General features: G+C 48.9%; 2 protein-coding genes and 1 long non-coding RNA gene across 7 annotated transcripts; 1 reads left to right on the top strand and 2 right to left on the bottom strand.

Annotated features, from left to right (window-relative positions):
* Nucleotides 1–1,522: 1,522 nt before the first annotated feature.
* DCTN2 (dynactin subunit 2) lies at nt 1,523–16,915 on the top strand. The gene is made up of 14 exons (XM_066258822.1): nt 1,523–1,790; nt 2,714–2,782; nt 11,933–12,029; nt 12,183–12,244; nt 12,553–12,651; nt 12,883–13,043; nt 13,239–13,389; nt 14,149–14,214; nt 14,427–14,465; nt 14,631–14,708; nt 14,803–14,874; nt 15,121–15,223; nt 15,336–15,427; nt 16,473–16,915. The coding sequence occupies exons 1-14, from the start codon at nt 1,755–1,757 to the stop codon at nt 16,557–16,559; spliced, it is 1,212 nt and encodes a 403-aa protein (XP_066114919.1). The 5' UTR covers nt 1,523–1,754; the 3' UTR covers nt 16,560–16,915.
* On the bottom strand, nt 14,220–16,466 carry LOC136325059 (uncharacterized). The gene is made up of 3 exons (XR_010729198.1): nt 16,042–16,466; nt 14,774–14,938; nt 14,220–14,344 (listed from the first exon to the last, which is right to left on the bottom strand). It is a non-coding gene; the product is annotated as an uncharacterized lncRNA (long non-coding RNA).
* Nucleotides 16,916–17,054: 139 nt separating the features above from the next.
* MBD6 (methyl-CpG binding domain protein 6) lies at nt 17,055–24,353 on the bottom strand. Of its 5 annotated transcripts, none has more exons than XM_066258818.1 (13): nt 24,045–24,353; nt 23,011–23,074; nt 22,700–22,836; nt 22,317–22,419; nt 22,025–22,187; nt 20,768–21,808; nt 19,929–20,587; nt 19,496–19,649; nt 19,155–19,327; nt 18,625–19,038; nt 18,473–18,540; nt 18,198–18,261; nt 17,055–18,056 (listed from the first exon to the last, which is right to left on the bottom strand). In XM_066258818.1, exons 3-13 carry the CDS (start codon nt 22,810–22,812, stop codon nt 17,982–17,984), a joined length of 3,027 nt encoding a protein of 1,008 aa, XP_066114915.1. In that variant the 5' UTR covers nt 22,813–22,836; nt 23,011–23,074; nt 24,045–24,353; the 3' UTR covers nt 17,055–17,981. The 5 variants fall into 5 exon arrangements, with proteins under 5 accessions (XP_066114915.1, XP_066114913.1, XP_066114914.1 ...); XM_066258816.1 differs by having other exon boundaries at nt 20,768–21,811; nt 24,045–24,352; XM_066258817.1 differs by having other exon boundaries at nt 19,155–19,324; nt 20,768–21,811; nt 24,045–24,352.
* Between the last annotated feature and the right edge of the window lie 1,922 nt (nt 24,354–26,275).

Below are 26,275 nucleotides of genomic sequence, written 5' to 3'. Positions count from 1 at the left end.
ACCCCAGCCTCTTTCTCAAGACTTTCTTCTCTGTTTCTCCTCCATCCCTGGCAAAAAAAAAGAAAAGAAAAAAGAAAAGTCAAAAGATTCCTTGTCCTTCCAGCCCTTAGCTCAGACTTCTGCTGCAGCCTTTGGGCAGAACCATCTAGAAGCTAGCCAAATTGATTTTTTTTCCCCCACATCATAGGTCTCTGCTAGCCAACAGAGTTAGACTGGAGGAGTTGAGGCTCTGGGCCAAGGGGAGGAGCAGGGTGATGGAAGAAGGGAGGAGGGGATGGAGGTTTTGCCTAGCAATTGTCTAAGGTCACTTAGACACTATGAGGCAAGGGGAAAGAATTATGGTCTGGCTAGACAAGACCTAACCATTCAGAACTCAACTAAATTGGGCCTGTACCACCTTGAATCTTAGGAAACGGAAGGAAAAGTGTCCAGCATAAGAAACTGGATGGGAAGGCAATAGGACTATGAAGAAAGAGGAATCGAGGCTTGGGGAGGAGCCAAGGGAGTATGCATAGAATGACAATGACTTCCAAACTCAGGAAAATAGGCATCTTTCCAAGTCACTTTGTTGCTATTTCTAAGTTTTGCAGCATCCTGCCAGGGTGGTATCCTTAAGTGAAGGAGTTTCAAAATTCTAGTCGGAGGTTCATTGGTCAGAGACAAAAGTTCATGGAAGAGCAAAAAAACCACAGTGTCATTTTTTATAAGGCAGAATTATTAAGTTTCAAGGAACTATCTTTTATTCTGAGTGTATGTTCTTCCTACATTTCTGCTATGAAATGATGGTAATAGTAAAGAGTAGGTTTTCTTTCTTTTAATGTATACTTGAAAAAATAAATAGATAGCAATACTATGTCTATTCTAGCAAAACTTTGTTATTGTTTTAATTTTATTAAACTGTCAAATTCAAAAGTTGGGAAAACAGTGAAGTGGCTAAGAGCACAGAGGGTGTTCATAGAGCCCTCACTTACCTATTTATGAACTTGAAATAGGATTGCCAGACTTAAAGACAAAAACAAGATAACCAGTTAAATTTGAATTTCAGATTTAAAAAAAACTAAATTTTTTGTGCTTTTGTGGCCCAAATATAGTATTGGACATACTTATACTAAAAAATCCTATTAGTTTTTTATTTGAAATTCAAATAGATGTCCTGTTTTTTATAACAGACCTAAATTGAGATAACTTAATTTTTTCATTCCTAACAAGACTAAGCCTTTATTAAAGTTTACTTGTTATTATTGTTTTTGGAGTCCTGGTGGTTTCACGGCATGCCTACTTGTGTTATTTTTATCTAGTCATTTAATTTATGGGAGTCCAGATTTATTTATCAGAAAAACATGAATTATAAAAGCTCTTTCACAGACTTGATGTAAAAACTAAAGAAAATAGGTTGAATTAAATAACTCCCAAGGCGCGTTAATACTGACCTCCGCCCAAGCCTCGCTCCGCCAAGACTACATATCCCACAATCCTAGTCAGTGTCCCCTCCCCCCCCCGCCATTACACCATTCCCTGGCCTCATTCTCGACAACCCCTGCCTCTACAGAGGTGTGGTAGCACGCTGTTCTCGCGACTTTGCTTTATCCTACTTCTGGGCTACCGCTGTCGCGAGACTTCCTGTTTTTCCACCACCTCCGCCGTTTCCTTTGCTGCCGCCTTAATCCCGGACCCGGACCCAACCTCTCCCGTACCCGAACACCGGCCCCGGCTCCGCCGAGGCCCCAGTCCCCCAACCCCGCTTCGCCGCCGCCATGGCGGACCCTAAGTACGCCGACCTTCCCGGCATTGTGAGTACAGGGCCGGCCTCGGCTCCCCAGGACCGCGCCCCCGACCTCTTAAAGACCCCTAACAGGCACCAGCCTGTGACCCCTCCCGCCTGCAGCCCCTCCTCCGTCCCCAGGGCTCCTGCCACTCGCTCCTGGACGGGTTGCAGCATCTTCTGTACTCCTCTGATCCGACTGGGCCGGGCCTTGGGACGCCCTACGAGGCTCCTCTTCCGGCAGTCGCCGGTTTCTCGGCCCAGAAATCGTCTTCGGGCCCTTACCGCTTGTATCCAAGTGTTTCTGCCATCCGTGTCAACACCACCCGTGTCTCCCCAGATCTTCCCATAAGCCCCCCATCACCACCGCAGACACACATACCAGGCCACTTAGTGATGGCCGTCCTGCCAAGGAAGAGATTACCATGGCATAACCTGCGTGTGCTGGATGGAAAACTCTGTCCTCTGGGGAGTGCCTCATGCACGGAACCCTCCTCCCACCCTACCTTGTACAGGCCAGCATGTACCCTCTTTTGTGCTGCCCTGCCTGCATTCTTGGAGTGGGTGCTGGGTTACAGGACCTTGGCTACTAAGGTCCTGAGTCACTCTCAACCCTTGTGCCAGGATAGTGGTGTATGGTACCTAATTTGAGGATATCCCTTTTCCTACTTCTGATATAATGATTGCTGGGAACCCCTTCCCCTTCAAATTCGTAACATCTTTGTCATCACTTAAACACCTTTACCACCAAGTCCCAGTTGTCTTCACCAACATCCCTATTCCTCTAAGACAGGGGAACTGATGTGCAGTTAACTGGGCTGGTAGAAGAGAAGGGACGGAATCCTGGCATCACAGCCTGCCTTCTCTGTTAACTTGTTCAAATGAAATAGGGTCAGGGATGTTGGTGGATGCTGGGTAATCAGGTTGGGTGGTCACTGCTTCTACCTGCAGGCTAGGAACGAGCCAGATGTTTATGAAACCAGCGACCTACCTGAGGATGACCAAGCTGAGTTCGATGCGGTAAGACTATGTGTTGCCTCAGGACCCCTCTAAACTCTGACCTCTCTCCCCCAGGTAGGCCCTTTCTCTTTTCTGGGGAGCCACAACAATAAGCGGGTATGCCAACCCAGCCTGGGTGGTGTGTAGGTTGCAAGGCCTTGGTGGGCTTGCAGCTACCAGTGAGCAATACAAAGAAGGAGTCAGGTCAGTGGAATTCCAACTAACAAAACCTGATCCTTGTCCTTTGAAATAAAATTGAAATATCTCAAAATAGTTAGGTGAGAGGCTAGTGACTCCTTAGTCTGCTGGGTGCTAGTCCATGTAATGAATCATGAAGCCTGAGCTTTTACAAACTGCTTGCAGTTAATACATGTTCATTGGTATCCTGCAAAGAGCTAGACTTTGAAGTATAGAATAATACTCTTTAATATGACTATCTGTTGGGCAAAGAGTAAGAAAATGATTTGGAGACTTTAGAAAGATAAGGGACCTAGTTAGAGCAAAACAAATTTGAGGAAGAACGTAAATCTTTGATACCAGCAGAAGAGAAGCCCTTGGTAGCGCTTTCAAATCCAAGAACTCTGAGGAGAAAGGAATTAGCTCTGGACACATTTTAATGACTGGAACCACTTAGCATTGTTTATTGAATTTGCTTGTTCTGTATTGATATTTTTTTGTGTAGTGCAGAGGAAGAAATGCACTGCCCTCAAGGATCCTCCATACTGATACGGAGTTAGGATACATATAGGAACCAGAAGAAAAACAAAATTGAGTGCATGGAAATAAAAAATTCTGTATGTTAAGTGCCAAGGGGAACAAAACTGTCTTACCGGATGTGTTTTAGGTTCTGTTATTTCCAAAGAGACCTGGGCTAGGGTTACATGGGTGGTGTGAGATAAAGTTGTGACCAAGAGTCAGCGGGAACAGGCTCAGTATGTGTCTGTAAGTCTGTGGCTATGTCTGTGGGGCTGGTTAGTTCTGGAGAATGCTGGTTGCTGGCTTATAATGTATGGCTTGGTATACTCACTTATTCCTTATTTGATTTCGCCCATGTGGAAGTGATTCCTACTTTGTGGGGAACACCTTCCCTGCCTCCTCTCTTAGTGGTATGTTCCTTGTGGCTTCTGTACTTGCTGGCATGTCAGTCTGTCCACTAAGCCTGAGTATCATTGCTTAATGCAGATGTTGTCATTGCTCAAGCACCTAGTTGTATATCTGTCACTCCCAAGAGGTTTCCTATTAGGAAGCTGTCTCTGATATCACAGGGCAGGAGTGTATATGCTGAAAACTTCACTCTGCTGCCACAGTCAGATACTGCTCAACTCTGTCCAAGGCCTCTGCCTGTAAAACATCAAGCCTTCATGGTGAGATAATGAATAAAACTTTGTCCCTTTGTCACTGACTATGATACAGACAGGTAGTATCACAGCAGTTCCCTCTCCAAACCAAAAACTACAGTGTAATTTTCCTTTTGAAGGTAATGGGATATCTTAATAAAAAGAAGATGATATCCATTCCAGCATGGAAGAACCTGAATGTGTAGCCCTGACTGGTTGTTTCTCCCTGCTGAGCCTGAGCAGTGCATTTTAGTAGCATCTGATGGGGAGAGGATGGCATATTGCCTAGGGTGCTGGTATAGACGTGTATAGGATCTGTATGGTGAATACCCCATCATTTAAAGCTCTGCTAAATGACTGTCACTAGGGAGGAGTGAGTGGAGTGAGGAGACCTTCAGCTGCTATGGGAACCTTGGCTGAGATGGGGGGAGGGATACTGAGATGTTTCTTAATGTCAGCTAATGTCTCTGGCCCCTGTCCCTGTGGGCCTTAGGAAGGCAGCTTTCGGGAAGTCAGCTGAGTAATTGTTCTGCCATTGCTCTTAATACTGATGTAAATGTGCAACTTGAGGAGCAGTGGCTGGTACTTAATCCATAAACCTCATGTCCATGAGGTCTGGATTCTCTTTTTTTTTTAGATTTTATTTATTGACTTTTGGAGAGAGGGGAGAGAGAGAGGAAAGAGGAGGGAGAAATGGGAAGCATCTACTCGTAGTAGTTGCTTCCTGTATATGCCTTGATGGGACAAGCCCAAGGATTCAAACAGGATTCAAACTGGCTACCTCTGTGCTCCAGGTCGACACTTTGTGCCGCTGGATTCTCAACATCAGCTTCTCCTCTTCTCACCTACCCTCTAAAGACCTAGTACAAGTGCCAGTGCACATCTGTTGTGACTAAACCATGAGGTTTTCAGTCACCTTTTTAACCCCTGGCAATAGCATCTTCTGCCTTAGTTTCCGTATTATTTTCAACAAAAATTTCTCTTCCCACTACCATCTGCCACCACTCCCCTTCCTTGGAGACAACCCATATGATCAGTTTCCTATGGAACCTTTGTGGGGGAGGGTCTCCAGATTTTTATTTAAAGGAATAGTCAGAGTGTTGACCCTCCCTGTCCTTTAACCTCCTTCCTCTGTTTGCTTCACAGTGTAAGAAATGGGGCTGTTGAAGGAAATAATGTCCTCTAATATCCCTTAAAGATAGTAATTGTTGCCTGACCTGTGGTGGCGCAGTGGATAAAGCGTCGACCTGGAAATGCTGAGGTCGCCGGTTCGAAACCCTGGGCTTGCCTGGTCAAGGCACATATGGGAGTTGATGCTTCCAGCTCCTCCCCCCCGTCTCTCTCTCTCCTCTCTCTAAAAATGAATAAACTAAAAAAAATTAATTAAAAAAAAAAACAAAACCCTGCACTTGTCTGATCAAGGCATATATGGGAATTGATGCTTCCTGCTCCTCTCCCCTTCTCTCTCTCTCTCTCCTCTCTAAAAAATGAATAAATAAATAAATAAAAATTTTAAAAAAAAAGATAGTAATTGTTAGTTTAACTTAAACATAAGAGTTTTGCCGTTCCCATTTGGGGGTCCAAACACTCAATACAGTACAGAAGATGTATTGTAGAATTGTGCACCTGAAACCTATATAATTTTGTTAACCAGTATCACTCCAATAAAGTCAATGGAAAAAAAAGTTTTTACAGTTTCCATAGTGAGGAGGATGGGGGAAGTAGTCAAAGGTTTTAATTTGGTAAGGCTGATCCTGAGTTTCCCTTTAAAATGATTTTAGCAAGAAGTAAAATATTCTAAAATAAATGGGCTAGAAAACTATACAGGCTAGCCCTTTCTTCCTCAGTCTAGGAGAATTTCCTCTCTGCATTTCAGACACTACTGGGTTTATTGGTGCGATGGGCTTGTTTGGAACTTTTTTTAAAATGTCCAGAAAGCTAATTCCTAATCAGAATTCCATTCCTTTTGGATCCATAGTCTGCCTTGAGTCTGAGCCATTCTGCTTAAGGCTTTTGAAGTGCTGGAGCAAGGGGAGTATATTTAGAAAACCGCACAAGAAGTAGGGTTTGGTTTTTCCCTTTATTTTATATTCTCAATGCCATATGAAAGGGGAAATAAATGACCTGACTTAGTTTGGTGGGGCCCTGGCAGAGGCTTCAGTTCTCCAAAGGTTAGGTACTGCTGGACACTCTACCAGCCTGAAATGACAGATTGTAGGTTCACCTTACAATTTGGGATATCATAGAGTATGCTTATGTTCATTGACTGTTGGCGCACTTGAACTTACCTGAGTTTTCCTGATGCTTCCCCCATCCTCCCTCCTCACCACCTTGCCTGGACACTAGTTTGCACAAGTAAGACCATTCGATGCTTCTTCTTTGCATGTTTTTTTCATCTGCTATCTTGCATGCAATGCTCTGTCACTGTGCTATTGTCTATAGCTAATTTAAATTCTGAGTCCCTAGTTGGGTCACTAAGGGGCCTGCTGGCCTTATGTTTAAAGATCAGAAATCAAGGTTTAGAAGCACAATGATGACCCATAAATCATTGTCTCTTCTTGTGACGTCTGCAGAATAAAACTGTCCAATGGAGGATGGTATAGGAACATGGTGGCTAGGAATGTTTTGGGACATAAGGCATTTAGGGGCTAGATTTAGAAAGGGGTTGCCTTTCCCAGAATGAAATGGAGTTAAGAGTAAAGGAATGACTATCAGCTATTCCAGACGGGTGGAGAACAAGGGGAACAGTGATAGTCCTCACTTCTTAGCTGTATGTGGATTATGCCTGGAAAGAAGCTCATTTTAATATTCTCCTATGCTAAGCCTTTAGAGAAAGGTAAATAGGATAGGAAAGGGGTGTTATGTGCTAATTTTAAGGTAACTGCATTATTTGTGCTTTCACAAGTCTTTCTGTTTCTGTACCTCTCCTTTAGAAAAGATGGTTGGTCAGCACTATGTTGGTCTATCCTGGACAGTTTTATTCTACAGTACTATCCATCCTCCTTGTCATTATGGTTCCAAAATCCCTCTGGCTGCAGTGTTGGCATAGAGCCTGAACAGGCTCAGAGAACAGCAGTGGCCTCTTCCCCTATCTGATCTAGAATCTCACATTTTGCGTCAGAGGCACAGCCGTTTAGTCAGACAGCCCTGGGGAGTCTGGGAGTCATGTACCAGGTAAGCTAGTCCCTGGGATCAGGGCCCTTAGAATTTTTAGTCAAGGTTTCTAGATGTAGTTTCCATGGTGACTGTTACTATTCCAGGTTACAGGAATTATGCCTAAAATCTCGTCATTCCTCCAACCTACTCATAAGACAGATCTGGACGTGGTATATACTATTTACAGACTAATGTGCCACTTTTCCTTTTCTTTGATTTTCTGTTCTCCCCCATTCTGATTGTTCTTCATGATTTGAACTTAGACCCATTGTCTTTTTTTTTTTTTTAAGGTAGAAAGGGACAGACAGAAACAGACAGGAAGAGAGAGAGATGAGAAGCATCAATTCATAGTTGCGGCACCCTAGTTGTTCATTGCTTGCTTTCTCATATGTGCCTTGACTGGGTGGCTCCAGCCGAGCCACTAACCTTGGACTCAAGCCAGCAACCTAGGGCTTCAAGCCAGTGACCTATGAGCTCAATCCAGCAACCATGGGGTCACGTCTTTGATCCCATTCTGAAGCTGATGACCTCACTCTCATGCTGGTGAGCCCGTTAGTCACTCCAGTGACCTTCGGGTTTTGAACCTGGGTTTTCATTGTCTCAGACTGATGTTCCATCCACTGTGCCACCGCCTGGTCAGGCATTTTTTAAAAAATATTATTTATTGATTTGAGAGAGAGAAAGAAGGAGGAGGAGCAGAAAGTATCAACTCATAGTAGTTGCTTCTCTTATGTGCCTTGACCAGGCAAGCTAGGGTTTTAAACCAGCAACCACAGTGTTCCAGGTTGACACTTTATCTACTGCTCCACCACAGGTCAGACTTTCTCTTTCTCCTTGGTTTCTCCCAGCTGGTTTTAACTTGGTGGGCAAGTATGATAAGTGTGTAGTGTGTGTGTCCTCCCCTCATGTGTTTGCATGTGTGTACTGTAAGTGCTTACACCCACTCTGCAGAGACATCTCAGCCTAGACCACAGGACACGGGTCCACCTCTACCCTGAGCTTAGAGAGGAGTCTTGGCTAGGGTGGACCCTGATGTCAGACAAGGAATGGAGAGGTTGAGGTTCAGGTATATTTAGCTGAAATTTCTGGCGCAGGAAGCACTTGACTCTCCACACTTCTGTCTGCCCATCTATAGAGCTCCTGGAAAGGCATATGTACAGCTGGATTTCCCTTCCTGGCAGTTCTTTACTAGTCTTGCCTGAAAGTAGGATTCTTATCTTTGTGGTCTAGATTGAAATAAGACCCCTCTGAAGCACTCCCCCTTGTCTACCCTCCTACCCCTGTGATTTTGTGAATACGGGGTTGAAGAAATGTTCTGCACATGAAGTGGTAGCTGTGACTGTTGGTTTCCTCTGTACTTTGTGCTAGCACATCATGGCAGAATTGCTCTGGATCCCTTAGAGCTGTAGGTTGAGTCACCCATCACTCAAGATGGATTTGGATTCAAACAGACTACACGAGAGACCAGGATTTGCCTCCCTCTCTCTAGCAGCAGAGAATGAGCATGGGGCTGCAATTAGGTGCTTCATCATTTCTCTAAACTCACCATCAGTACCTGACATATTTTATTTTGCTAAACCTAAAATCATACCAGACCACCCACATGAACACTCTCATTGTGATCCGATTCTAATCCAAATGTCTAATTCTTCAAAACTAGAGAAACCAGGAGATAGGAAGACGTAAACCATAAACACCTCCCTTGAGCTTTATGGACCCTCAATCAGCTGAGGTCCTCAGACTCTCCATAGCCTCTGCTTTACGTTTTCCCATTTCTACAGCTTGTCCTCCACCTCAGCCTTCTCTTCCCCTACTTTCCTATTCCATACCACTAGCTGCAACATCTAACTACTAGTTCTCAAATGATCCTGAATTGCTGCTGTTAATGGCAAAGCTTCATAACATCCTCACCACCAGAGAGGAAGGGACCCAAGCTCTTCTTTCTCTTGGGGTATGTGACAACCCCAGCTGAAATTTCTTGGCCCCTAAATTTTGCTAGGCTCCCCTGGGCCCTGTGGTGTGGTGTGTTTGAAGACTATCATGTAGTGCATGTGACAATTTGCTAATAACAATTTTGTCTTTTTTTTTTTTTCCCTCCCTCACCCCCATTCCCCCACTCCCTTTCCTTATAATTCTTGATTTTCTCACCTCTGGGGAAACCACAAGGAGCTGGTAAGAAGCCTGACCTTTCATCTGCTTTTTAATGGGGTGTGCTGTGCTGTGATGGGCAGTTGTTTTTAATTTTTGTCTCTAAATCTTTAATCTGTTCAGCCCCACCCCCAGCTGACATCCATTTCCCATCTCATAAGTCACTGTAAAGACACTGCCCCTGATGCATGCCCCCCCAATCTCTGGTGGAGTAGGTGCCACTCGAGGACTAAAGTGTGCTGCCCACCTGAGTCTCCAGGGCCACACCTTCCTAGAGACTCCTCGAGGATGCCAGTGTCAGGCAACCGTCTGACTCAGGACATGCTCAGCATCAGGAATAGTGATGCTCAGCATCAATGAAAGCATAGTCCATCCCTGTTACAGTCCAGAACCTCTGAAACTCACATTCTGTGTTTTTACCTTTTTTTTTTTTTTTTTTTTACTCCATCTCTTCCCTGTTTTTAAGAAAGTAAATTGCCTGACCTGTGGTGGCGCAGTGGATAAAGCGTCAACCTGGAAATGCTGAGGTTGCCGGTTCAAAAAAACCCTGGGCTTGCCTGGTCAAGGCACATATGGGAGTTGATGCTTCCAGCTCCTCCCCCTTCTCTCTCTCTGTCTCTCTCTCTGTCTCCTCTCTAAAAAAAAATGAATAAAAAATAAAAAAGAATCCAGTTAAAAGAAAGTAAATTAAGAAAGTAGGTTCTCATCTAGCAGTTAACAAATGGTAGCTATAATTAATTTCTTTCCTTGGTCTGTAGATTGTGTCTTTCATTCTTCTTTTTAAGAGGATTTAAAAAAATGTATTTCTACTTCATTGGCCTTGATTAGGGCACTCACAAGGAGTGGCATATTACTGCGTGTGAACTTAAGAGCAGATGGTTGTCTTTCCTGAGCATGAGTCCTCAGACACTTATAGAGGCTAGAGACCACATAGTTATTTGGCTGGTGGGTGCTCAGGCCATAACATTTCAGAGAAGATTAAAAGAGATAATAATTTGGGACTCAGTTGTCTTTTCCCCTAGGCTCTTGCATATGGGACATTGAACCCATTTGTTTTTCCTTTAATTTTAGCTCTTGTCTCTCTGCCCAGCACTTTCCCAAAGAAGAACTAAAGATCAAAGTTATTAATTTCTCCTTACCCCCTCTCCTTCCTTATTTTTAAAGCGGCCACTCACACTGATTCCTTTTCTAATAGCAGGCTAGAGATGAAGGGTGGAGTTTCTTTCTGCTACTCTTTCTCCATTATGTCTCTCCATCATCATCCGCCTCCTACCCCAGTACCTACAGGCAGAGATTATTGGTCCTGGCTGCATATCAGAAATATTAGAATCACCTGGGTAGCTTTTAAACTGGCCAGCTGCCCTAGCAATACCCTAGAATAATAAATCAGAATCTACAGTGGTGAGCCCAGGCTACTTTTTTTTTTAAACATTTTCTAAGTGATTCTATTGTGCATACAGTTGAGAACCAGTTAAAGAAAAGGAGACTCACTTTGCCTGTCTTTTGCAGAAGGTGGAAAAGTTATCCTCCAAAGAAAAGGACTCCTGAGTCTACTCCCGTCCTTCAGTAATGCAGTAAGAGCTGTCAGATTGCTGACAGTTTAAGGACAGACAGGCAGTCCAAAGTGCCCAGTCTTGGTATAGTTATTGGAATCTGAACAGGCAGTGGATACCTAGTAAGGAGGGAACCTCTCTACCTCAGTTTCTAGAGTACAATCTCTTCACTCTCTTTACCATGTCCCCCATGTATAGGATAGCTTCAGTGTTAGGCAACAGAGAGGTCAGGGAGAAAGGGCAGGTGCTGCAGTTCTCTGAACAGGTGCTGGGCTACCTGCATTTCACGACTTATATATGGTCCTTGCCCACAGGTATTCTTGGCAAGCAGATACTGCTTCTGCTTGTTGCTTCTAAGATGTCCCTTAAAAAATAATACAGTAAGCCCTTGCCTCTTCTCTCTATCCCCTGAATTCCTTGACCTCATGGCAACCTGGAAACAGCTGGTTAGGCCCTCTGCCAGCCAACTTTTTTGTATGGAAGAGCTGACATCCTCCCTTCAGCAGCATATTAAAGTCTTAATATTCACCCTTCAAGTTAGTAGCTTGATTGTCTGCTGTCCCTCCTCTTTTCCTCCAGCAAGAATGGAGGTTAGCTTGAAAATGGACTTCCTCTACAGCAAGGAAAGGGAGGGGGAGGTTAAAAGAGGTCAGGTTGGTTTCTTCTCTTAAAGCATGCTATGTGCCAGATAACTGGGAGGAGGGGCCAGCTGGTTGGGGTGGGGGAATGGGGAGGCTGTGCTACCTGTGTTCTTGGTTGAATCAGGGTGTTAATATTTATACAACTGATACTCCATATTTGGCAGGAAGCTTCCATTTCCTAGGTTGAGCCTGAGTTGGCTCAACCTAGCTTTGAATGGAGCTGCCCCTTCTTTCTTCTTAGAAATAGGAACCAGTCTCCTAATATTTGGGGGATTTTGTGGGTAAGTTCTAAACGTGAATGAGTCTGCCCTGGACCTGAACTACTTATTCCTGCAGGAGGAACTGACGAGCACAAGTGTGGAGCACATCATTGTCAATCCCAATGCTGCCTACGACAAGTTCAAAGACAAAAGAGTGGGGACAAAGGGACTTGGTGAGACTGGGCTTTAAATTGGGTGGGAGGAAGCCTGTCCTCAGGCCTTAATGACTTTTGGGAAGGGGTCCCTCATAAAGATTTCTCGTGGAAGCCCTTATTGTCGCCTTGGGCCTAGATCAGACCCTCAATTTCATCTTCTTTTGTTGACAGATTTCTCAGATCGTATTGGAAAAACCAAGAGGACAGGATATGAATCTGGAGAATATGAAATGGTTTGTTGTGTGTATGATGGGAATGGTGAAGTGATCCTCTCTAGCAGGAGATCAAGGAATAGAGTTAGATTCTGAGTTTCTTTCTGGTTGGGGGTCCTGAGGAACCCAGCAAGACACAGTTGAGACTACTTTATCCCTCTGCTGTTTGCTTTGGGGAGTCTCTAGGCCTCCAGCTACTTCAGTTCACTAGGGCACTGTGGATTCTGAGTTTGATAAAATATACTTACAATTCAACCCCGGGGTTTGGATAAATTCTTGGGTTTCCTATACTAGAAGGTATACCATCATCTTCTGTGCTGGCTCTCTAGCTTGGAGAGGGTCTGGGAGTGAAGGAGACACCCCAGCAAAAGTACCAGCGACTACTTCATGAGGTACAAGAGCTGACAACTGAAGTTGAGAAAATCAAGGTAACTATAAACTCTCTCCTGCCCTCTCTGCTATGACTTATATATCAAAAGATGACCTCCCAGCAGGAGGAAAAAGAATCCCTGGATCAGGGGCTGAAGTTTCCTGAGTTTAGGAATATATAGAAATCTACATTCAGTGCTGTAGGTGGCTCCCAGTCACAGCTAGGTCTTGATCCATTTTTTTTTCTTAGTCCACTCGTGCCACCCTTCACTGTCTACTTTTCATACCAGACAACAGTGAAGGAGTCAGCCACTGAGGAGAAGCTGACCCCTGTGGTGCTGGCCAAACAGCTGGCAGCCCTGAAGCAGCAGCTGGTTGCTTCCCACCTGGAGAAGCTGCTCGGACCGGATGCAACAATCAACCTTACTGACCCTGATGGAGCTCTGGCAAAGTGGGTGCCCTACTTGGTTGGGAAATCATTGCTAATGAGGGTGTAGAAGGATTCTGCCAGGTATTAACAGAGCTACTAAGGGAAGAGGTGGCCCAGCTGTTCCTTAATGCTGACTACTATGAAGTAAAAATGAGAAAGATTGACTGATTTGGCCTGCATCCTTCAAGTCATATTATCACGGATCTTTTGACCTAGGCGCCTACTACTACAGCTGGAAGCAACAAAGAACAGCAGAGGGGCTGGTTCAGGAGCAAAGACCACAAGTGGGCCCCCCTCAGATAGCAGCCTTGTCACTTACGAACTACATTCTCGGCCTGAGCAGGACAAGTTCTCTCAAGTTGCCAAAGTAAGTATGTATATAGTGGGGGGGGGGGGGGGGGGGGACGGGCACGTGAGGAAGACGTGGCCCTCCTAGAGACTTTTCTGTTTTCCTCCAAGGGATCAGTTCTGGGGAGAGGATGCTTCTGATTCTTCTTGATGTCTTATTCTTTTTTTTTCTTTTTTCTGACAGAGTCAGAGAGAGGGACATATAGGGACAGACAGACAGAAAGGAACAGAGATGAGAAGCATCAGTCCTTCTTTGCGGCTCCTTAGTTGTTCATTAATTGCTTTCTCATGTGCCTTGACCAAGGGGGGCTACAGCAGAGCGAGTGACCCCTTGCTCAAGCCGGTGACCTTGGGCTCAAACCAGTTACGTTGGGCTTCAAGTCAGCAACCTTTGGGCTCAAGACAGTGACCATGGGGTCATGTCTATGATCCCACGCTCAAGCCAGCAACCCTGTGTTCAAACTGGATGAGCCATACCCAAGCCAGCGATCTCGGGGTTTCAAATCTGGGTCCTCTGTGTCTCAGTTTGACGCTCTTATCCACTGCGCCACTACCTGGTCAGGCTTGATGTCTTCTTATTCTTCATGTTTCCATCACCCATCTACTTGCAGTTGAGATGTTAAGATTGTGACTTGGGAAATGTTCCTTGGAAAGGCATCCCTTGGTAGATGGGAGGGGGAGAGGAATTTAAGCAGATAAGCAGAGAATAGCAAGATCTTACCTCTCACTACAGCAGCAGGGAGGCGGATGGCAAATCTTACCTCTTTTCTCCTTGTAGGTTGCAGAACTTGAGAAGCGCCTGACAGAGCTGGAAGCAACTGTACGCTGTGATCAGGATGCTCAGGTCAGGTGCTTTCCTATACTTAGTCTGACCCACATCCTGTACTCTCAGCCTCAGGTCCACAGCATTTCACAGAATCCTGGGAGGAGTCAGGAAAGGGCTTTGGTTCTAAGATCAGCCAGTTGGCTTCCAGCTAGAACACAAAGGATGGGAAAAGGCGGTAATCATATGGAGATAGTAGAACCACTAATTTCTTTCCTCCTTTTTCCCACCAGAATCCCCTTTCAGCAGGTCTACAGGGAGCCTGCCTTATGGTAAGTGTAAAAGGAACTGGAGTGTTCAGGTTACAAGGGGACATTGGAATTGAGTTGGAGAATGATTTTGAGGTTTCTACAGCTATATATTAATTATCCACAGTGGAATATGGCCTCTTTGTAGTCTTTCCCCTTCGTGAAGCTTGTCCCAATCTCCTCCCTCAGGAGACTGTAGAGCTGTTGCAGGCAAAGGTGAGCGCCCTGGACCTTGCTGTTTTGGACCAAGTGGAGGCTCGGCTACAGGTATTAAGTGGAGGACAAAGTGGATTACAGGTAGCTCAGGACTTTGAAGCCCTGAATGCGCTTACCTATGGACCTTAAAAATCTGTGCTTGCAGAGTGTCCTGGGAAAGGTGAATGAGATTGCCAAGCATAAAGCTTCTGTAGAGGATGCAGATACACAAAGCAAGGTCAGGAAGACATCTTTCCTCATCTTCATACCCTTTCCTGCTCCTTTATGTTCTCCGAGTCACCCTATGGATGAGAGCACTGAATTGTCAGGTCCCTGTCTTTATAAACCCATACCTGCTGAGAATGTCAGAGCAGTGCTTTGCCCCACCCCACCTAGCTGACCTTGTCCCACCCTGTTGAAGTAGTCAGTGTGTGCTTCACCGATAGCTGGGCCACTCCCTCTGGGCCCTGTCATGTCCCTCCAGGTGCACCAGCTATATGAATCCATCCAGCGCTGGAGCCCCATCGCCTCTACCCTTCCTGAGCTGGTGCAAAGACTTGTCACCATCAGGCAGCTGCATGAGCAAGGTGGGAAGCCAGCTGTCAGGCAGGGGTGCTCAGAGGAATTGCAAAGTACACAACTTCTGTTCTCTTTCCTCTTGTCTTGCATTCCAACCTCCCCCATACCTTTCTTTTGTAGCCATGCAGTTTGGTCAGCTTCTGACACACTTGGACACTACACAGCAGATGATTGCCGATTCCCTCAAAGACAACATCACCCTCTTAACCCAGGTACCTGCTCTTTTTTGGGTTGCTGCCTCCCTTAGCACACACAGTCCAGGTTCTCCAACTTTATCACCGAGGGTTCTGCCTTAGTTCTTTTGCTAGCATGGTTTATGGCAGGGCCTTAGTTTGAGTCTCCACTGTTTTTCAGTGGTTGTGGAACCTTTGATAACTTACTTTAAGTTTTTTAATTTTTGATTTTTTTTAGAGAGGGAAGGAGAGAAACTTTGATTTGTTGTTCTACTTACTTACACATTCATTGGTTGATTCTTGTATGTGCCCTGATCTGCACCTTGGGTGTATCAGAACTATGCTTTAACCAGCTGAGCTAGCTGCCAGGCCAGGGCTAGCCTGCAAACTTAACTTGTCTTACCCTCTGGAAAATTATACCTACCTTTGAGTTAAATAACAGGGGTGAATTGTTAGTTCAATAAACATCAGATTTTCCTCAAAAACCTACCCTTCCCTCTGTAGTGTCAGCTTAACTTTAACCTCCCTAGGTCCTCATCCAGGTGCTCCTGAGCATAGTTAGTACATTGGAAGGAATATAGACTTTCAGGTCAGGAGCTAGGCTCCAGCCTGGTTCTGCCACATCATTTCTGACTCTAAGCAGTGTGCCTCACCTTCTTCCTTCATTCTTTTAGCAGTGTCCAGCACATAATGAGTCCTTGGTTTCTGTTGAGACATGTTTTTCAGTGCTGGGGGAGCATTAAAGTTGAGACCGGCATCACAAGTCCATCAAAATAAATGAAAAAACATACTTAGTATAATGTTCTTTCTCTAGAAAAGTTTTCCAATTTTGAACCAGTAAACGCCTATTTAAAAAAAAATCTTATCTGGCCCTTTTAAGAGTCCTGTCTGCTTGACAGACCCTGAGTTCAGTTGTAATGTCCATACTCCAAGTGTAGTTTGAAAACTGCTGCTATAACCTCCCTGTTGTGGGTTCCATAAGCTTTGTTTCCATTTCATTTTGTCCCAAGAGAATTTCTTTAGGTCCTCATCCTGGTAAACACCTGGACCTGACAAAGAACACAATTACTTTATTACTTTCTAGGTGCAGACAACCATGCGTGAAAACCTGGTCACAGTTGAGGGTAATTTTGCCAACATTGATGAACGGATGAAGAAACTGGGCAAGTGAGCCCCTTTGGGAGATGGAGAACAGGGTTAACACCTACCCCTTTGAACAGCTTACATAGGATTTCCCCTTAATTCTAACTCTCACATCCTCATCCTATTTGATACTGGAGACAAGGGGGTCTTCTTGCATGTGGGGTTTACCCCCCCTCCTCTGATGACTAGAGTGGTAGCTGGGGATATTAGATGGTTGGCTCCCCTCAGGCCCAGCAGATAAGGACGTGGGCCCAGCCGCATGCCAGCTCATGTCCAATACTGCTTTGTCCAGTGGGAATGATGGGGCCCTGTCCTCCAGCAGTTTCTGTGGCTGATTGTAACACTGTACAACTGTATCTGACCATTAAATGCTGTTGTACTCTGTGTGGCCTGTGCTATGTTTCCTGGGGAAGAGGCAGCACTGAGACATTGATAGCATAACAGGCAGTCTGAGTTCCTCTACTACAAGATTTCAGCTGTAACCTGTTCATACCAAAGAACTAAAGAAAAAATGAGTACAGAGTCAGAGCCAGAGTTTCAAAATATTCTCATCTGTTAAATTAAAGAGTGTCTCCCATAGAAAAGCAGTGGAGGCCCCATAGGGCAAGTACAAAACAGAATTAAAACTCCCAAGGGTCTTGTCTTTACAAAAGAAAAGGCAGGAGGCAGCCCCTGGACAGCTGGTCATGCTGGCCGCTCCGGTTGGACCACGTTGCATAATCCTCAGTCGCATCATCACAACATCTCTGAGCATTTTGATGGGGGGGAGGGGGCAGGGGATGAGAAGGGTCAGTGTAGTGTGTATGGGAGGAGAGTCCCAGAGGGCTCTCTTTGTCCCCTTACCCCCTTTTTCTATCTCAGAGCAAAGTAGATGGAAGCTGGCTACACCTTGAAATGAGGCTATGTGTTTCAAACCTGGGGACGGGTAAGAGGGGTCTGTGCTTTGAGCAACCTGAGCCAGAGACAGAGGGGTGATGGAGGGGTAAGGGAGGGGTAAGGGGAGGATGCATGATGCTTATTGCTTTGTACCTTTCACTGGGAAGGAGGGCAGCAGCCAACAGTAGCTCACAGGTTTGTAAACTGAGCCTGCTGGCTTCAAGAAGGGAGGCAGTGAAGTCGAATTAAATATAAAAGAGTCATTTGTGCAAAAATAACTTAAACAAATAAAAGACCTAGGGAAGGGGGTGTTCCCCTTAGCCTGGTGGGGAGCGGGCCATATACCCCCCCAAGGCCTTTTCAGTGACATGGCTTTGGGGGGAAGGGGGGTAAGCTTCCCTACCCCCTGCAATGGCTCAGGATGGGATTGTAGGGGAAGGGCTTGCATTTGTGCTCTGAGTGGGGAGTAGTGCCCCCACCCACTGTCCACAGGTGCAGGTTGTTGGCAGGGGCTCCCAAGGCTCAGCACTCAGCTTTCCCCAATCAGGGTCAGATCCAGCTCCAGGTATGGCCACTACGGGGCCAGTTTCCTCCTCTTGTTTTTGGCAGGACGGCCAGGGCGGGCCCGGGGAGGCAGAGGGACAACTGCCTATACAAAAGGAGAAGTTGAAATAAGTTATCAAACAGTTAGGTATCAAGAAGTCTTTTTGTCTCCCTACTCCACCCTCTTTTCTTCCTGCCTCATCCCTTATGCATCCCCTCCCACAACAACATACTGATACACACTTACTCGGGTTGTGGGGCTGGGGTCCAGGGTAACATCCTGGCGGGAGCTGCTGCTGTTCCGGGTGGGGCTGCAATAAGGGGCACAGATAATCAGGAACACCTCTCTGAGCACCAGGTGAACTTCAGAGTTTGGGCAGGAAACTTTCCACATTTGGACAGAAAAGGCATAATCTTGTTCAAGTAAGTATTTGCCCTTTTGAAAGCCAAGTTACTCTTTAGCTATTTCTATAAACCCAGCAAGTGGGGAAAAGCCAGGATTGTGGTGAGCCCAACACTCACTTGTATTTTCTCCTCCGGCCACGGCGAGACTTTCTGACTACCCCTGGGGGCACCTGAGAGAAGACGGACTGTGTGTAGGAAAAGTTAGGACAAGGCACATGGCTGCAGCTGTTCTCAGAGCCCTTCAGCCAGACCTCCATCACTGCACTTACCTTAAGGTCTTCAGAATGGGGCCCAGGAAGGGATGGATCATTGGGCTCAGCACCGCCTTCAGCCAGCTCCCCATTATGCTGCCAGTGGTGGGTCCGTTTTGGGGACCTTTCCATTTGTCCATTGAAGCCACCACGTGCCCCCCACTTAAGGGCTAGTCGGGCAGGCTCCCGCCGGCTGCCAGGCTTTCGACCCCGACCTGGCCTGGCCTCACCATTAATGCCCCTAAGTCCCCCTCCTCCCCTCCGGCCCCGTTTCCCTGACCCCCTTCCAGTGAGCAGCTCAGGGACTGGGGGGTCGGGAGAACTGTGGGGTGGGGCTAAGGCACTGAGGGGAGGCCGAGCAGGCTCCGGTTTCAGGGCTGAGGTGGGGCTCTTGGGGGGCAGACTGGGGGCTTCTGGCTGCTCTGGAGGAATCTGCAGGCAAAAAATAAATCTGTCAGTCTCAAATACAGTCCCTCTGCTTTGTAGTTCAGAGTGCCCACATTTCCAGTTTGAAAAATATTCATGACAAACATACCCTCAAATCCTACCTGGAGACTCTGTAGCAGGCAGGCTAGGGGACTAGAAGCCTCTGAGAGGGGTGGGTGAGCTCCCCCCCCAGGGAGGAGCTGCAACCCCAACTGGCCAGAGAGAAGAGAACCAGGAGGCTGCAACAGGCTGGGGAGGGTTCCAGGGCTGCTGGTCAGCGAAGACAGGTCACCTGCTGAATTACAAAGGGGTCTCCCTAGTGAAACCAATTAAGTTGAGCAAACCCTATTATTCTCTTAGGCTTTACTGGGTGGTCAAAGACTTTCTTCCCAGTTTACCCAGCTGCTGCTCCCAATTTGTACTGCTTCCATTCTCTATCATACCAGTCTTCCCTCAGACTTACCCAGCAGGCTGGCGCTCAGCAGAGGGCTAAGGAGTTGGGGGGGTCTCCCTGAGTTGGAGGGGGCCTTGCCCAGAGAGGAGGCTCCCAGGTCAGTAGTTGCTGTGGTGACACTGGAGGTAGGTGGTCCAGGTTGGGGGGCACTCAGGACACAGGGCTAAGAAGAAAGAATGATTATAACCCTTACGTGTGTAAAGTATTCTATACGTTCACAGTACTTTCACATATACAGTCTCACTCAAGTCTCATATGAAGTAAGCCATGCTTACTAAATAAAGACCCAGTTCTCACAGCTGTCCTACCAATAGCCAAGTACTAAGCCCTCCCCAAAGGCCCTGAGGAAGAGCTCAGTATAACACGGAAAGCCTCTGATTCCCAGCTCCTATCTCTGCTTCTACCTCTTGTTCTGTCCCACCCCATTTCCCCCTATCCTCACCTGAGGGGGCGTCCCCGAGGGGGGATCCAAGCTGGCAGCCAGCAGCGCAGAATTTAAAGCTATGAAGGTAGGGGGGGCTGAAAGTGGGGGGAACAGTAGCGGGGGTAGGTCTCCCAAACCTGAAAATGTCTCTCCACTTGGACCTCCAGCTCCCCCTGAAGCCCCCTCCCCACCCCCAGCTGTGGGGCCCAGGGCCAACAGAGGCAATAATGAGGCAAGGAGGTTGCTAGGAGGTGCAGAAGGGGGTGGGAGAAGGTCTGAAGGGGGTGGTGGAAGCAAGGAAGCCACCAAAAGCGAAGGCCCTTCCGGCTCGCCTGGGGCTAGAGGAGGGCCAGGTCCCCCGGGTGGGGGTACCAGGGGTTCAGGGGGAGGTTGTCCCGCTCCCCCAGCCAGCATGCCAAATAAACTATGGCTGAGCAATGGAGAAGGTGGAGGCTGCCCCAGACTCAGAGGGAGAGGCAAGGCCCCTAGCATCCCCGAGAAGCCGGCTCCACTCAGTGCCAGGCCCTGCTCAGGGCTAGGGAAAGGGAAAGCCTCCCCACCAGCCAGAGGCAGAGGGCAGGTGGAGCCCGCCCCCATCCCAAGCCCTTCAGATGGGCTTTGAAGTATAGGACTGGGGACTAGGGGGGCTTTGGAGGCAGCTGGTGGGGCAGGGGCACCTGCAAAGAAAAAGAGATTCAGCTCAAGGGAGGCTCTTTCTCCCAGTGTCTAAAGAACCCAACCTCCCTGACCCCAACCCAGAAAATCACCAAAGAGCTCTAAACTCTCCCTGAAATGCTTTGCCTGCCTCTTTGCAGGGAAGGAGAGGCTCTACCACACTCATTCACTCACTTACATACCTGGCACACTGCTGAGGCTACCACTGGAGGTCCCAGGCAGGGAGGGCAGGATGGGGTGTCTGGATTCGGGAGGGCTCCCTGAGGAGAGGGTTGGGGGAGGAGGAAGGTGTGCATCTGACCCCAAAAGGTTAAAGCTTCCATCAGAGTGGGAAGGCCCAGGGGTGGGGAGTCCCAGAAGGGACAGCACAGAAGGGAGAATTGGTTGGGATGGCTCAGGGAGAGAAAAGGGTTGGCGGACAGGAGCAGGGGCACAAGGACGGCTCCGTCTAGGGGCTTGAGGGACTCCCCCTTCTAACAACCGCAATACAGTTGGGGGTCTGCGAGGACGGTGCTGAGTGAGACGGCGTGATGATGAGTAGGGAGCTGAGGGCATCTGGGCACAGGGCCTTTGGCCCTGTAAAGTGCTGGGAGGAGGGAACGGGGGACACTGTGCCTTGGCCGCTGCAGAGAGTAGGCTGCTAGCAAGAAAAGGGGGTGCCCCAGACCCTTCTACTGTGGGGGCCCCTCCCAGTCGTCCCAGGACCAGGGGCAGGTGCATAGTGGCTGAAGACACTGGTGGCTGAGTGGCAGGACCAGGGGGGCCAGGGAGATTATTGCTTGGGGGCAAAGGAGGGGGCGTTAAGGCATCACTACAGTGGAAGAGAGGAGGATCTGAAGGTGGTGAGGAGGAGGCATGGGGGGCTGGAAGAGAGCCCAGATTGGGGGGCACCAGGCTGGATCGGAGAGCAGCTCCCCAGTTGAATGAGGGGGCATTGAGGCTAATGGCAGGTGGAGGAGGTGGAGCTGGAGAGGGGGCATTGCCCCTTGGGAGGAAACAGGAGCTGCTGCTACCTCCAGAGGGGACTGGGTCAGGAAGCCTTGGCGGTGGGAAGAGTCCCCCAGGGCTTGCTAAAGGGGGAAAGGCCTGTGGAACTTGAGGTGGGTCTGGGGGAAGGGAGCCAGGACCCCCATTAAGTGGAGTTATGGGAGGAACTCGACATGGGGGGCAGACAGTGGGTGGCCCTGGGGACACAGTGTGGAACATTTGGGGGCTTGCTCCTTCTCCTGCAATAAATGAGAAATGATGGGTTAGCTGTGACTCCCTTCCCAAGAATTTTCACTTGTCTTCATAAATTCCCAACCTCCCTGTGCCCTCCTCTCACCAAGAAGCTCCCCATTCCACCCTTCTTGCTCCCTCTCATAAAACTCTCCCTCCCATCATTCCTCTTCCAGGCCTTTAAGTTGTCCTCAGTCTTCTGTAAAGGAGATAAAACTCACCAGGAGAAGAATGTGAGCAGGTGGTCTCCATGCTGCGGTACAGGGTTGCCATGGCAACGGCTTTCCTGCGGTGGTTGCACAGCTTGGTCATGTCCTCCTCTGATGCTGGCCCCACCCCAGCCCCACCTGGGGTCACCGGGGCCAAAGGGTCAAAGTTGAAAACCTGTAAGGTAGAAGGCATGAACAGGGACTTTCAGAGGTTGGAATTTGTGACAAAGGCTACTTTGAGCAGTGATTTAATTTAAATCTGTAGACGTATACCTTAGTCTCTGGCACCCCTCATCACTCTTACCTTGGGGACATTGAGTGGACACTCCAGACCGCACTTGCAGGTCCCATCGCTGAGGAGGTAGCTCCGGGTTTGCTCCAAGGAAGACAGCTCTGTGCCACTTGGGCTTGGAGAACACAGGGTCAGAGAATATGGGGTTAGCTGACACTGTATCAGAGGACACTCTTAAACCATCTTCTTAGGAAAGGCAGAGAATTAGATATGTGGGAAGAGATAGAAAGAGGTACAGCAGATTCGAAGACACAAAGAGCAAAAAAGGCTGAGGAAGGAAGGAGGGCAACAGAGTACCAGGGATCTGAGCTTTGAGAAGTAGGGTGGGAGAGAGAAAAATCAGGCAACTAAAGGACCTGGGGATAGAATTTAGGGAATTTTGAAAAAATCTATACCTGATATAGAGCACAGCGCCCTCTCGAACACAGCGCTGCCAACCGATGGGGACAGATGTGGCCACAGGGCCCCCAGCTCTGTCTGCTCCACTGCTCTCATTGCCCCCATTCATTGTGTGTAATCAGCTCCCACGTGCCTGATAACACAGACATCCATGTGGGCATTAGGATCAAAATGAGCTGGGTACCTGAGGGAGTACTCCAGGATGGCAAAGGTTGTGGGGAGACCCAAGAGAACTCAGAGGTAAGGGGAAACTCTCAGAGAGCTGGGCAAGAGACTGAGGGGAAATCTGCCATCCTACCATGGCTACCTGAACATCTCTGCAAACATTGTGGGGTCCAGTCTAAAGCCGGAGCTGCCGGCTTAGCCCACACCTGCAAGACAGGAGAAAGGAATCTGATCAACTCAGGAGAACACAACAGTTCAAGATATTCTCAAGGGGAAGATCCTTAATGAAGTGCCCATAAAAATCTCTGGGATCTGCTGGCTCAGTCCACAACCAACCTTTACATGTGCAGTCCCAAGGACCCAGAGTAGGGTCAAAGCCTCAAGTTCCAGGAACCAAGGAATCACAACTCAATCCCTAAACATATACAGAGCAGGGTCCTCTTGTCCCATCAGGGACAGAAGATTTTATCCAGCACTGTGGGAAAATTCCCATAATGCTAGTCCACTGGGAAGTTTCCCAGAGAGGCTGGCCCCTGCAGTTCCCACTCCCCCCAAGGAAGATCATCTAAAAAGTACAGATTGCCCCACAGGTCACCAGGCCATTGCCCAACTGCCTGCTCGGTAGTACCAACTGTACTCCCCCCATTCCGTGCTGATCTGGTTCACTTCGGTCTTCTCCTAGGATCCTGAGAAGCTCCTGATTTGCCCCCCAAGCCTAAGACAACAGGATTCAGCACCTACTATCCCACAGACTTCAAATTAGCTCCAACAGGAATTCTCCTCTAATATGTAGGGTCACCCCTCAAACCTTCAAGTATTCTCTCCAACATCACCATCGCTCCCACCCCACACTGGCGGCTTCAAAACTTTCCCTCTCATAACAAGGCGCCCTGTCACCCTGCTTCCCTTAGCCTGGGGAGGAGAGGAAAGCGCTCGAAGTAGGAAGGAACTTGGGGAGAGGGCGGGCGGGAGGGTGGGCAATGCACTGAGGGGAGGGAGGTGAAGAAGGCAAAAGTCAAGCCGTTATGAGGGGGGAAAGGATGGGGGCAGGTGAGGGCGGGGAAGTGGGGATGGGGCCAGAGAAGGGGCCGAGAGGACGCGGAGGGGGCAGAGGGTAGGGACTGGAGGGGAGGGGAGGGGGAGGGGCGGAATGGGGGGGCCGGGCCCTGCACTCACCGCGGCCCATAGTTCGGCCGGCCCCGCCCTGCGCAGTCGCGGCCCAGAGAGGGAGTGGGAGGGAGTGGGAGGAGGGTCGGTGGAGCCCGAGCCTCCGGTACGGCCCCAGCCGGTCCTAGCAGGAAGCGCCGCCGCCGCCGCCGCCGCCGCCGATCACCAAGCGGCCTCCCGCGCATGCGCCATGGGTGCCAGGGGCAGCCCTGGGGATTCCGTTCCCAGAAGGCACTGCGCAGGCTGCTGCCGCCGCCGCCGTTGCCGCCGCCGCCGCCGCCGTTGCCGCCGCCGCCGCCCGGACGGGAGAGGGGCGGGGCCGGGCCCCCGCCCAGCGGACAGCGACGAGCCAACAGGAGGGGCCGCAGTGCGCATGCGGGAGCGCGCCTACCCCTCCCCCACAACCCCCCATTAATCCCCAAGAGAACAAACACCTCACGCGGCCCCCCCTCCCTCCGCGGAAGGATCTGAGCCTATACCCAGGCCACTGGTGGCCAATCCCAGCCTTCCCCGGGTGGGGGCCCTTTCCAAAGCCACAATCTGTTGGGGGAGCAAGGAATGCCAGATCCGGAAGGGGCCCGCCCCCAAAGATGAAAGTCGCGACTTGCCCTGCCAAGCCCAAAGGCTTCCAGAGTAGTGTGCTGGGTGGGATTTGACCCACCTCCCCAGGTCAGCATGTCACAACACGACCTCCGCTTGTCAAGTCACATGACCTCTTCCTGTCACTGACAATCTGGTCGTGCCTTTGAACCAGGAGAGGGCATCTGGTCCAACCCACCCACCTCCACCCCTACCCCAACCCCAATTTACAGAGGGAAATGGAGGCCTGGAGCAACAGACCTGGACTGACCAAGGACCTGTCACTGTCGGATCACAACCTGTACCTGCCATCCATCTACACCAGTCTCCTGACAGTTTCTACTTAGAGAAACTAGCTGTCCCCTAGAAAGTATGACAGGATGTGTAACATGGCCTCTGTTTGCTAACCAATGGCACAAGAAAAATACTTTGCATTTTGCACGGTGCCTTTCACTTTGGTTCAAGCTGCTTCAAAGTTCAAAGTGCTCTCATTTTACCTTCATAACTCATTATTTTCAAACAAGAACGGAGAGGCACAGAATTAGGTGGCTGAACCGGGATCCCTGAGCAAGGGAGAGGCAGCAGAGGCTAGAATCTGACGTCTCCTGACAACCTGGGCCAAAGCAGTCGCGCGCTTACGTGCACGTACTGTCCCAGGCAACACGGCTCTACTGTAGCCCCAACACCTAGGAGGTAGGAGGCCTCAGCTTCTCACATCAGGGAGTCACAGGACGTACTGTCTGGTCCAGTGAAAAGGGCAGGTCTTGATCTTTGGTGAAGGGCACAAAGCACCATTAGAGGAATTGAGTGGGGAAACGGAATCCAACCCACCGGGAAAAGAACATGAGTTTTGTCATGCTGAGGGCTCATTAGCTTTAACAAGATAAAAGTTAAGGGTGCTCTTCTGAAAGAAGCTGAAAATGACTAGCAAGGGGATTCAAGTAACTCGGCCCCTTTTTGGGTAGTTAGGGGCTGAGATCAGCCCCTTTAAGAAGACTCGAGATGTAGACAATCCTGTCGGATGGATGCCAACTTTCAAAGGAGGGGTGTTTATATGGCTTTGTGTCCATTATTAAGCTAGGAAGGGGCCAAGGAAAATGGGAGCCCTTTATGGAGGAGATGAAACAGGAGCTAATTCCAGGTGGGCGGACAAAGAGCTTGAGGAAGACAAGCTACACGGAAGTTTCACTCCTTAGCCGACGAGCAGCCACAGTTGATAGCCGTTGGGGCCGGTGGCTGCTGGGAGCTGGCGCCCCGCCCTCTATCCTCTCCCCCTTAACCTCCGTACATCCCACTACCCTACTAGTCCCTGCGCGTGCGCGCGCGGGAGCTGCTTGCCAAACATTGCATCATCCCCGCCCCCCTTCCCTCCCCTCCCCCCACCAGCTCTCCCCCTCTGCGCGCGCGCAAGACTCACTCACCGCCTCCGCGGAGCCTCGTGACCCAAAGCCACTTCCGGGTCCAACAAGACGTCGACCCCAAGAAGGAGGGAGCGATGTGGGGCGGTTCCGCGGGTTTCCTGAGTGGCGGATGTAAGGGATAAGGCGGGGCTAACGCTGGCGTGCCGCTTTCTGATTGGTAGTCTTCTGAATACGCCCCTAAGAGGAGGGCAAGGCCCTGTTAAAAGATCACTGCTCGGGCATACGGAGGTCAGGGGCTTG

This window comes from Saccopteryx bilineata, chromosome 2 (genome assembly GCF_036850765.1).
Source record: "Saccopteryx bilineata isolate mSacBil1 chromosome 2, mSacBil1_pri_phased_curated, whole genome shotgun sequence".
Lineage (NCBI taxonomy): Eukaryota > Metazoa > Chordata > Mammalia > Chiroptera > Emballonuridae > Saccopteryx > Saccopteryx bilineata.
Note: the sequence above shows the minus strand (reverse complement) of the source record. Positions and strands in the feature narration are given on the sequence as shown.

Bases quoted from the DNA above. Each gene is read 5' to 3' on its own strand.
- DCTN2 (XM_066258822.1), top strand. From the start codon at position 1,755: ATGGCGGACCCTAAGTACGCCGACCTTCCCGGCATT. The intron at 13,390-14,148 runs GTAAGTATGTAT...TTCTCCTTGTAG, and splicing joins AGTTCTCTCAAGTTGCCAAA to GTTGCAGAACTTGAGAAGCG. The intron at 14,215-14,426 runs GTCAGGTGCTTT...TTTTCCCACCAG, and splicing joins GCTGTGATCAGGATGCTCAG to AATCCCCTTTCAGCAGGTCT.
- MBD6 (XM_066258816.1), bottom strand. From the start codon at position 22,812: ATGAATGGGGGCAATGAGAGCAGTGGAGCAGACAGAGCTGGGGGCCCT. The intron at 19,039-19,154 runs GTAGGATTTGAG...TTTTGCCTGCAG, and splicing joins GCCTGCTACAGAGTCTCCAG to ATTCCTCCAGAGCAGCCAGA. The intron at 18,541-18,624 runs GTAAGTGCAGTG...TCCTACACACAG, and splicing joins CCCATTCTGAAGACCTTAAG to TCCGTCTTCTCTCAGGTGCC.